The sequence below is a fragment of the Bubalus kerabau genome, chromosome 6 (genome assembly GCF_029407905.1).
Source record: "Bubalus kerabau isolate K-KA32 ecotype Philippines breed swamp buffalo chromosome 6, PCC_UOA_SB_1v2, whole genome shotgun sequence".
NCBI classification, from domain to species: Eukaryota; Metazoa; Chordata; class Mammalia; order Artiodactyla; family Bovidae; genus Bubalus; species Bubalus kerabau.
The window spans coordinates 100,100,055-100,112,450 of record NC_073629.1 but is presented as its reverse complement, the minus strand read 5'-3'; the positions used below and the strand labels follow the sequence as shown (position 1 = coordinate 100,112,450).

General features: G+C 38.5%; 1 protein-coding gene across 1 annotated transcript in view; it reads right to left on the bottom strand.

Moving 5' to 3' along the window:
* EFCAB14 (EF-hand calcium binding domain 14) overlaps positions 1-12,396 on the bottom strand; it is a 36,195-nt gene that overhangs the window by 17,844 nt on the left and 5,955 nt on the right. The window contains exon 3 of the mRNA XM_055585977.1: positions 9,514-9,659. Coding sequence (XP_055441952.1) covers positions 9,514-9,659 — 146 coding nt within the window. The remainder of the gene's footprint in view (positions 1-9,513; positions 9,660-12,396) is intronic.

Sequence of the window (12,396 nt, the reverse complement as noted above, 5' to 3'; positions counted from 1 at the left end):
CAGGTTGCAGAGATCATACTCCAACAACTGCAATGTAGCTGAAGATGCAGTTCCACACTGCTTTCCTGTCCCAAATTCGAGGATGAGGACACAGACCTACCAATAGCAATTATATTCAGAGTGGCCTCACAGAGTAATCAAGGAAGGTTCTGGGCACTTGTGACATGCCTAACCCTGTGGTAGGCGTAAACCTGACCCCTTATTCTTTTCTTCAATACATATCTGGCACCTTCTCTGTGCCCAACACTGGGGAGAAAGTAGCAAACAAGACCATGAGGTTTTGCTCTCATGGAGCTTACATCCTGGTAGAAAGGTGATAGAAGAACAAAGAAAAAAGTGTTAGATAATAACAACTACTATGTAAAGTATTTAAAGAGAGCTCCTGCAGTGAGCAGCAGCATGTTCTGAACAAGGGAGTGCAGTGGGGAGCCCTGGAACTTTTCTCCCTCTTTCCTTTTAGGAGGGATATGTTCAGGGGTGTCAGACCATTTTCTTTTCATTCATTCTCTCATTCATTCATGCGTGCTGAGTCACAGTCATGTCCAACTATTTGTGACCCCATGGACTGCAGCCTGCCAGGCTCCTCTGTCCATGGTATTTTTCCAGGCAAGAATACTGGAGTAGGTTGCCATTTCCTACTCCAGGGGATCTTCCTGACCCAGGGATCAAACCTGGATCTCCTGTGCTTTCTGCATTAGTAGGTGGATTCTTTACCACTGAGTCACCAGGGAAGCCTTCTCATTCATTCAGTCCTGCAACAAATATTTATCGAGCCCTATTTTATTCCAGTGGTGAACAACACAGATGTCAGTGATCATTGGTATTTACATTTTAGTGCAAAGAGACACAGAATTTCATATAAGAAAAATATTTAGATAGTGGGATGCATTAGAAGAAAATTAAAATAAGGTGACTTGATGAATGACTGGGTAGCTACTTCAGACTGGACTATCAGAGAAGGCCTCTATTAGAAGATGAAATTTAAGATGAGATACAAATAATAAGGAATTAACCAGCCAGATCAAAAGTACATTTCAGGCCAGAGGGAACTGCTAGGTCCCGGTGTGGGGAAGAGCTTGGCATATTTGGAGGATAGAAAGGCCTAGGGGCAGGAGCGAAAAATGAGTGAGAAAAGGAGAGAGGGGAGGGGAAGACGGGAGGATGGAGAGGCAGAGGTAGGGGAGAGGGATGGAGATGAAGGTACCATTAAAGAAACAAGTACTAAATGTGATACCAAATAAAGTCTGAGAAAAGACTATCACTGCGGGCTGAAAGGGACAAGCTTCACTGAAGCAGGACTCAATCAGACTCTGCCAGAGAAGTAAGAGTTTTATATATAGAATTAATCAGCTTTCCTTTCTAGGTTAGAAGGGTGAGTGTGGCATCAGTGAGTAAGTAGGAAGCAACAACAAGAATACTTTTCCTTCACAGCATTTCTCAAAGTGACAATGATTTATTTATGTGTGTGATTTTAAATTAAGGTTTCTCTCCTCCACTAGACTGTAAGCTCCATGTCTTCAAGGACCACCTCTTTTTTATTTTCCATAACACACCTGGCACAAAGATAGGCATTCAATAAGTATCTACCAAATGAATGAATGGCTAAGAATGAACACTCTGTGGCTGAGATGGACATTGAGAAGGCGAGTCTGAGCAGAGCAGAGGGAGGAGGATAGGAAGTAGAGATAAAATTACATAAGTGTGAACTAATTTTCCTCACTGGGAGTATGGTATAACAACAACCATCTCATAGGGATGTGTGATGGTTTTAAAATATGTCCACAAATTCTTTGATGGTCCTCCCTCCAAAAGGTGGACACTAATTCCCTTCCCCTTGAGTGTGGCCTGCAGTCGTGACTCCTTTTTGGTCCACGGAATAAAGTGCACGTGACAATGGGCAACTTTGGAAACTAGGTCATAAGAAAGCAGTAAGTTTTCCTTTTTGTTCTCTCTTAGACCACTTGCTCTGGACAAGCCAGCTGCCATGTTGTAAGAGCACCCAAGCAGCCCCATGGAGAAGCCGTGATGGGACAAACTGAGAACTCCTGCCAACAGCCCTGTGACTGAGGATCCTTCAGTCCCAGTCAAGCCTTCAGATGATGCAGCCTTGATACTATATTTTAGCTGCAACCTTAGATCCTCGCCAGAGCAACTCAACTAAGCTGCTTTCAAATTTCTGACCCAGAAAAACTGTGAGATGATAAATATGTGTTGTTTTAAGTCATCAAGTTTTGAGACAAATGTAACATAGCAACAGATAACTAATACAGGCTATAAGGATTAAATGAGATAACTAGAACTCTTAGCATAGTAACTGATACAAACAAAATACCAAATAAATGTTAGCTCTTTAATAATGAAATTTAATAAGCACTTAAACATGGAATTTTGTGTTTCAAAACATTCAGACAAATCATTAACATTCCAACTTTATCCATTTAAAAATAAAATGAGTGAGAAACCTCAGCCCCAGAGAGATACTTGCAGCAAACCACAAACTCTTAAGGGCAGCAATTACATCAAGGAGGTTTTAACCATGCCTTTAAAAAGGTATGAATAATACTGACGTCTGAAAAGCACATAAGGAAACAGGTATTCTCATGCATTGTTAATGGAAATGTAAATTGGAGACACTTGTTAGATGGTTATCTAGCAGTATCTGTCACAACTTGAAATGTTTATACCCTTTAATCCAGCAACTTCATTTCTAGAAATATCTATCCTAGAGGTTACTTGCTTAATCAAAAAGAAGAAAATACCTAGGAATAAATCTAAGGAGGTAAAGGACCTGTACTTGGAAAACTATCAGACACTAATAAAAGAAACAGAAAATGACATAAACAGATGGAAACATATATTGTGTTCATGGATTGGGAAAAAAATCAATCATTGTTAAAATGACCATACTACCCAAGGCAATCTATAGATTCAATGCAATCTGTATCAAAATACCAATGGCATTTTTCACAGAATTAGAACAAATAATTTTATATGGAAACACAAAAGACCTCAAAAAGTCAAAACATTCTTGGGAAAGAACAAAACTACAGGCATCATGCTCCCTGATTTCAAACTATACTATAAAGCTACAGTAATCAAACAGTATGGGACTACTGGTACAAAAACAGACACATAAATTACTGGAACAGACCAGAGAGCCTAGAAATGAACCCACACTTATCTGGGCAATTAATCTACAGAAAAATACTGCAAGACTATACAGTGGGGAAAAGATAGCCTCTTTGACAAATGGTGTTGGGAAAACTAGACAGCTACATTCAAAAGAATTGAACTGGACTACTCTCTCACACCATGCACGAAAAAGATCTGAAACCGTAAAACTTCTACAAGAAAACACAGGCAGTAAGCTCTTTGACACTGGTCTTAGTAATATTTTTTTGAATCTATCTCCTTAGGCAAGAGAAAACAAAAGCAAAAACAAACGGGACTTCATCAAACTAAAATGCTTTTACACAGTGAAGGAAACTATCAACCAAATGAAAAGGGATTCTACTGAATGGGAGAAGTTATCCGCAAACAATATATCTGACAAGGAATCAATACCCAGAATATACAAAGAGCTCATACAATTCAACACCTAAAAAAAACCAGATTAAAAAATGGGCAGAAGATCTGAACAGATTTTTTTCCAATGAAGACAGGCACATGAAAAGATGTCCAACATCATCGATCATCAGGGAAAAAGCAAATGAAAACCACATGATATATTGCCTCACACCTGTCAGAATGGCTACTGTCAAAAAAAAAACAACAGATAACAAGTACTGGAGAAGATGTGGAGAAAAGGGAACCTTCCTGTAGTGCTAATGGGAATGTAAACTGGTGCAGCTACTATAGAAAACAGTATGGAGATTCCTCAAAAAATAAAAAAACAGAACTACCATTATCATCCAGCAGTTTCATTCCTGGGTACTTATCTGATGAAAATGAAAACATTAGAAAAGATGTATGTTTCAAATACTCCCTGAAACAGTTCTTATGCAAACATAAAGTTGAGACGCACTATCAAAAATAAAAGTGATAAAAGCAGCCAGAGTACCCTAGTAAGTTTCAAATCACTGTATAAAATGATAAAAAAATGACTATGCATGAAATGGCTTTAGCTTAAATAAAAGTTCCTGCTTTAAGTCAGGAAATTAATTTTTTAAAAAATTAAATCAGTCTGCACCAAAAAGAGAGAGAAAAAAAAAGAAATATGCACCTCTATGTTCACTGTAGCATTATTTACAACAGAAAAGATATACAAGCAACCTAAGTGCCCATCACAGATGAATGGATTAAGAAGTTGTGGTGTGTACTATATACACACAGACATATACATACAAAGGAATATTACTCAGCCATAGAAAAGAATAAAATCTTGTCATTTGTGACAATACAGATGAACCCAAAGGACATCATGCTATGTGAAATACATCAGAGAAGATATTGTAGGAAATCACTTATATGTGGAATCTAAAGAACAAATAAACAAACATAACAAAACAGAAACAGATACAGAGGACAAATAGGTGTCTGCCAGAGGGGAGTGGTGTGGGGGAAGGAAAGAACTAAGTGAGGGAGATAAAGAGGTACAAACTTCCAGTTACACAATAAATGAGTTACAGGCATGAAATGGGCAGCCTGGGGAAGTCAGTCAATAACTGTAATATCTTTGTATGGTGACATAAGTAACACTGGTGATCACTTTGAAATGAAAATAAATATCAAATCATTTGTTGTGTAACAGAAACTAACAGTGTTACAGGTCAATTATACTTCAAAAACAAAGTCATAAAAAGAGACCAAATTTGTGGTTGGTTACCATAAGTGGGGGGTGGAGATGGTGGTGGTAGTGGGGAGGGGAGGGAAATTTGGAGGAAGATCGTCAAAAGGTACAAACCTCTTGTCATAAGATAAATAAGTACTAGAGATGTCATGTACAACATAATGAAGATAATTAACACTGCTGTATGTTATACATGAAAGTTGTTAAAACAGTAAATCCTAAGAGTTCTCATCACAAGAAGTATTTTTTTCCTACTCCTTTAATTTTGTATCTGTATGAGATGATGGATGCTCAGTAAATGTACTGTGATAATTATTTTATGATGTAAATCAAATCATCATGCGGTACACCTTCAACTTATACAGTGCTTAGTGTTAATTATAGCTCAAAAAAACTGGAAGAAAACGTAAATTTAAAAAAAGATTATGCTCACAAGCATAAAGATGTATGCTTAAGACTTTTCACTGGTTTCTTATTTGTAACAGCAAAACACTAGAAGACAATCTAAATGTCTATTACTAAGGATACAGATACATTGAGTAAACAGAGAAAGCTGTAGAATATATACCTAATGACTCCATTTATAAAGTCACATATACGTATGCACGTGTATATAATAGCCTATAAGCTAATTCATATTAAAAGCTATTGCTGCTGCTGCTGCTAAGTCGCTTCAGTCATGTCTGACTCTGTGTGACCCCACAGATGGCAGCCCACCAGGCTCCGCCGTCCCTGGGATTCTCCAGGCAAGAACACTGGAGTGGGTTGCCATTTCCTTCTCCAATGCATGAAAGTGAAAAGTGAAAGTGAAGTCGCTCAGTAAGTGTCCGACTCTTTGTGACCCCATGGACTGCAGCCTACCAGGCTCCTCCATCCATGGGATTGTCCAGGCAAGAGTACTGGAGTGGGGTGCCACTGCCGTCTCCGATTAAAAGCTATTATGATTTTGTAAATGCATATAAAGTGAACTGTAAAAATGTAGCCCAGACTATTGACAACAACTATGGGGACAGGGAATGTGTGTATCTGTGTATGATGGGGGCACATACAGAGATGGCAGTGAAGAATTTTCTTAAGGGTTTTATGTGTATCTTACTATTAAATCTTATATAAGAATATGTTCACATATTACTTGTGAAATTTTAAAGACAAAAGATGGGAAGGAAATAGACACATAGGAAAAACACATCACAAAGCTTTGGGAGGTGCGTGACAGATTTCCTTGGCTAGCCCTTTCCCCATGCCCTCCACTGGGCCTTCCAAGACTATCTTAACATGCTCAACCCTGAAGCACTGGGAAGGGGTCTCTCCCATGTCTGTTTTATTCAATGCCCCAGAGCACGTACAAAACTGGCTCTATATTGTCTTGACGAGCAAGGATATGATTATTCCAAATACCGTATCAGTTGTGTGGTTACCTTTTTCCCACCTGAGGGAACAACTCCTTTCACTGACAACTGGCCAGATTTTAAACAGACAACAAGCTGTGTTCTGGGTGAAGTGATCTGGGTAGAGCTACTCTCCCAGGTACTGAACTATCCTGATCACAAGTATCTGGACAATGGTCATGGCCTCACAAATGGCCAGTGTGGCTAACTGGCAGCTACCATTTCACCAAAACTAGAGGAACAGCTGAAAGCCAAGGCAATGAAAGATGAGGTGCTATCCACTTCTCCCCATGCCCCAAGTGCTCTAGGCCTGGGCTATCAGCTGACTCACAGAAAGAATATGCTCTGGAGACCTGACCATTCATTTTCCTTTAAGTGTTCTCTTAGAGGACCATTCAACTCCTCTAAGTGTTAGAGGACTTAGAGGACTTCATACTCACTTATATGACCTGCATCACACACTGGTCACCAGGATTCAGCTCCAGTCCCAAAAACCGCAAAGCTGGATTCTGTTTTTCAGCACTCCTCTCTTGGGTGGGCTAATGCCCACATCTGTGGAAAACTACTGCAAAGCTATATGTGTAACTAGAATGAAAGGCAAGGGACACTCTCCCATTACTGACATCAGAGGCTGCTTAGGTCTCTGATAGACCTAAGAATTCTAGAATGTTAGGTTGGATTTGAGCATTATAAAACTTATCTCTAACATCACACAATGCAATTCAAAGAGTCTAAAAAGTTGAATTAAATACAAACCATTAAGAAAAAAAGCCCCTACATTCCAGCCAAAAGATGAGTCATGACTTTCATGGATATTACATGACTTTTCATTAGCGAAATTAAAGATAGCTACTGTAGACCATTTACTTATTAGACCATTTTATACTATAAAGTCTGAAATGTCACTTTTCTGCTTTGGGGTTAAAATTAAGTGCTCTTTAAATATTAAGTAAAAAAGTTACTAAAACAGATTATCATTGATTATAAGCCCTGATATGGACTTGACTTCACATTCTTTCAGCTTTATCTACTAAGCACAACTACATCCTTTAGAGGCTATAAAGATGGAAGGTAGAATAGAAAATTGGAAAGAAAATAGGTTTCTACAACTTGAATATTTTGTTAGCACTGCTACACAGCAGTTGACCTTGGGTAAACCTCTTAACCTCAGTGAGCCTTGGTATTCTTATCTGTAAAATGGAGACAGCACCTCCTACTTCATAGAGCTACAGAAGCAAAACAGGATATCTCTTAAGTGCATCTAATAGGGACCTGCATAAAGAAGGAATTTAATGGGTGGCAGTTACTATCGTACGTGCCATCATCATTATTTCTGTGCTCAAAGCTCAGACGGAGAAGGCAATGGCACCCCACTCCAGTACTCTTGCCTGGAGAGTTCCATGGACGGAGGAGCCTGGTGGGGGGCAGTCCATGGGGTCGCAAAGAGTCGGACATGACTGAGTGACTTCACTTTCACTTTTCACTTTCATGCATTGGAGAAGGAAATGGCACCCCACTCCAGTGTTCTTGCCTGGAGAATCCCAGGGACGGCAGAGCCTGGTGGGCTGCCGTCTGTGGGGTCGCACAGAGTCGGACACGACTGAAGCGACTTAGCAGCAGGAGCAGCAAAGCTCAGAACACAATGGACAACCTTCTGGTATAATTAGATACCTCAGAACTGCCAAAGAACCCATAGTTTGCCCCAGAGAGAGACAATAATTATTTCTCAATACTTCATGGTGGTTTCCTTTCACTTGTACTCTCTGGCCAAACTGCTCATTTGTTCTGTGAATACAAGCAAGGCCAGAGTCTATCCTGTATTTCTTGTAAAAAAAGGAGTGAATCCCTGCTTTTTCCTTATTACTGAGAGTCCAAGGCTAAATGATAGTCAATAGTAGGTGCTCTAACCCATCAATTATTTCATATTTATAAAAATGAAAGAGAACTAAATAAAAAATAAAATATCATAAGGCAGCATTATATTAAGACAAGTGATTGTTTTCAGAAACTTTTATTTCAGTCACACCCAGGTGGCGCTAGTGGTAAAGAATCCAAGTGCCAATGCAGGAGATATAGGAGACAAGGTTTCAATCTCTGGGTAGGGAAGATACCCTGGAGAAGGAAATGGCAACCCATTCAGTATTCTTGCCAGGGAAATCCCATTTTCAGAGGAGCCTGGTGGGCCACAGTCCATGGGGTCACAAAGAGTTGGACGTGACCAAGTGTGTGAATGTGTGCGTGCACACACACATGTATGTGTTTACTGCATAATTATGGAAAATATATCTTACTGTAGGTTCCAGGCAAAAGTCTAAAAGCCACTGCCCTAGGCCATTGATCTCTGGTCACAAGTGCTGGCCTGCGCTACTCCCAAACTACTGCTGAAAGGAGTGGGTAGCTTCAAAAACATTGGCAAGCACTTGATTCTAGCACAGTGCTCTCTGCCCTGATTCTGAACTTTGTGACTCCATTCTGAAGAACAGAACATCCTCTTAGCCACAACAGGAATGACAAAGCTATTTTTAAGGACTTTGTGTGGGGACCATTCTCTTGGCACTTGAGTTTTCTTTTCAGTCAATGCATGTCTTTCTTAACTAAAGCACACAAACTGAGAACAAGGGCTAGAGCCACCAAGTTGCAGCTGCCGCACCTTATTCACATAAGATGCTCCATCAACATTCTCTGAATACCCTCTTTTCCTCTGGCAGTCCCTCTTTCGGCATCAAAGTGAGATCTGGCCAATTTAGGGACTAGAAAAGTTTTGGCTCTAAGCCTACTTGCCTGGTCAAGATATTTAACCTAGAATAATAATTATCATTAGCTGCTGATAAGTTTCCAGTGTGGCAAATAGCACTACACCCTAAGGCTGTCTGTAAGTTCTTAGAGTTAGACTTGAATTGCAACTCAGTACCTTACTGTGATCTTGAGCAAATTACTCAAATTCTATTAAGCAAAATAAGCTCTCATGACCTAATAAAAACCAGTTATCCAATTTTCTTGGGGGTGGGGGGGGTGGTTAGACAATACATTCTTAAATTTAATATCTACTCTGCTCCTTAGGAAAAACTGATTCATGAATTTCTAACTCCTTCTAAGCTGCTCTACTTGGTAAAAACTCTGCTCCTCTGTAGAAAGGGTTAACATTTTAACTATTTGGTAAATGCATAACTATTATCTATTTTAACTGACTTTAATGTGTTGGGATCACAATATGCAAAGCACCATTTCAAAAAGTAAAACAATCTGAAGTGAGTTCCCTACACTTACTGATACATACTAGACAGACAAAATTAAATATTCACAGCTTATACAGAAAGACAATCACACTTTTACTACCTGCTTATTCATTTCTGTGATGTTTATCCAGACTTTGTTCAACCCAAGCTCTCCAGATTCAATCTTCTCAAGTTGTTTTTGTTTGCTGAGTAGTTCTTCATTAAGTTTGGGAATTTCTTGGAATGAGCTTTTCTGATTAGATTCCACTAAAAGCAAACATAAGAACAATCATAAATAGCCATAAATTTTCCTCATGGCTCCAAGATGAAAAAATGATCATATAGCAGGAAAGAAGCCAGATTAATGAAAGTTAATTCTGGGAGGATAATGACAAATCTTATTTATCAACTCCACTTTTCTTTTTATTTCTGTAAATGTGTATCTTTAACACTAAAGCTTTATTTAACTGGGGCTATCTCACTACTGGCAGTACAACTTTTTTAAAGCCAGGTGGCTAAAAATGATAACAAACATCAGCAGAAACAGTTAGACTTGAATTGCAACTCGGATCTTGAGCAAATTATTCAAATTCTTTGAGCTCACTTTCTTCATGTGTAATACAGTGATAATTCTAACCATCCTGCGAAAATATTTTAAGTGAAAGAAGGCTGTAAAGCACTAAACACAGCTGGCCAGGCGTACAATAAGTGATAAATAAATGTTAAGTATTGACCTGCTCAGTTAAGAAACTTTCTGATTGGTCAACAAAGATTTATAAACTTTACTCCCTTAATGCTCAAGGTGACAGCCTAAGTTATATCTCTAAATGATTAAATTTATTTTTTCTACCTCAAATTGGTCAAATGCAAGGTCTTATTACCTTTCAAGTGCTGCTTTGACAACTAAGATTTTAAATCTTTTTCATAAACAGCAAACAGTGCTTTCTTAAATCTTAAATCAACCCAAAAGCTCAAAGTGAGATAGAAGATAAAGAAAAATGTTAGGTGAATTTGGCCTTTCTTTTGAGAAACAGCATCTTCTGGGTGGTTTAGAGATTTGCCAGCCTGAAGGCAGAGGCCTGAAAGAGTGCTTTCTCTTCATTCTTTAGAGTATTCTTTATTTTCATGGAAAATAAAATATTGATAATGGCTGGTCCGCCAGAATAAAACCTATGTCTTTCTTTCAAAGCCACAGACTGCTTGATTAGTTACCATGTGCTCTTTTTAAAATAAAAAACTGGCATAAAGGGACAGATATAAAACTATTTACTAAAATCTTAAGTTCTCAATTTTTTTTTTTTTCTGTAGGTTGGCATTGAGAATACACCCGGCACACTTCAGGCACTCAGGAAGTATTAATGACTGGATAAATCTGGCCTTTGCTTACCTCTCAACCATATTTCTCATCACCTTAGCTACATTTCGGTCTACTTTCCAGCTAAATTGATTTTCCTGACACACCAACCTCTTTAAGCCTCAGTGACTGCACACCCTAGCCTCTCTGCCTAGCTGACTTTTGCCCCTTCATTTCCTCCACCTTAGCCTAGTTGATTCCTTTCAAGATTCAGCACAGATAGCTGGCCCCCACCTGAGGCCACTGGTACTTCTTTACAACTCCCAACTCTACTGAGCACTGAACATGCTGTGCTGTTATTATTTACTTATCTGTCTCCTCCATCAGGCTGAAGAGAGCTGCCTGAGGGCAGGGATCAGGTCTTATTTAGTCATGTATTCCCAGGGACCAGCACAGTCCCAGGTACAAGGAAGCATTTAAATGCTTGTCCAGTGAAATGATTATAGGGTATAAAATGGAGTTAATACTATCCTAATTAAGTTAAACAAGGAAAACTCAACAAATAAAACAAAAGTCCCCAAAAAATCAGGGGGTGGTGGTGGTATCCTCACTGTAAACAAACCCACTATCTGAAAATTTAGAATTATTGAAAGAAATTAGACATTTTTATTCACTTTTCAAAAATATGTGAAGGAGTTCTTTATAAATAGTAGCCTTGGCTAAGTGCTTTTAATGTAACATTTGATTTACACACAGTTTGCAGGAATACATTCATCTCATTTAGTAGGAATATTTTACCAGTCAGTCTAAATTAACGTAGCACTTAGCACCCAACTGAATTTTGAATTCAGTTAGGTTATAAAGAAAAGCTTATCCCACACATATCTGCCATTCTCACACGGTAAAACACTCCAAGGCTGGGAAAGTCTCTCTCTTTCCTGCAATCTATATGAATTAAGTAGAAAAGGAAATAAGACAAGTAAGTAACTTGGATTAAAATTATTAACTAATAAACATATAAATCTGACAAGCCCTGCAAATGGTTTAAATCCTGAGGACTGTGTGAGCCAAGAAGGGATTATATTATCTGATTCGGGGATTTTTAGGAGAGAAAAGACAAATAAAGGCACTCTGATTACATACACGGAATGAAATACAGTAACCAAACTTACGATTAATAATAAAAAAACTTACGATTACTAACTCATGTTCTTTCAACATGGAAGCAACTCATTTAAAATTTAGTTTAATCCGACTCAAAAGAACTTAGTTAACTCTTTTCCTGAGAGGAAATGAAGATTTCTGCACATTTAGATACAACACATAATGCCAATAGTAATATTTTAGATTTGTGCGTCTTTACAGTTTACAAGATACTTTTATGTAATTACTCATCTTGTAATTGAGCCCCTACTATGTGCCCAGCCATGTACCTGGCACTAGTGCATACAAAACAACCTGAAATTCTCAGTCTGGTGGGGAACAAGGCATCAGCCCAGAATTACTATAGAGTGTGACAGATGTTATGACACAGGAATGCCCAAAGTGCTTTTGTAGCACAAATTTATTTTTATGTTTTATGGATGGGAAAATGTAGGCTCAGAAAGAATAAGTGACTTGTCTGTGTTTCGTAGCTTATAATAAGCAAGTCAGGATTCAACAGTCAAACTTTCTGATTCTAGAAAGTTTGGAAAGGAAAGTGCTAGAAAG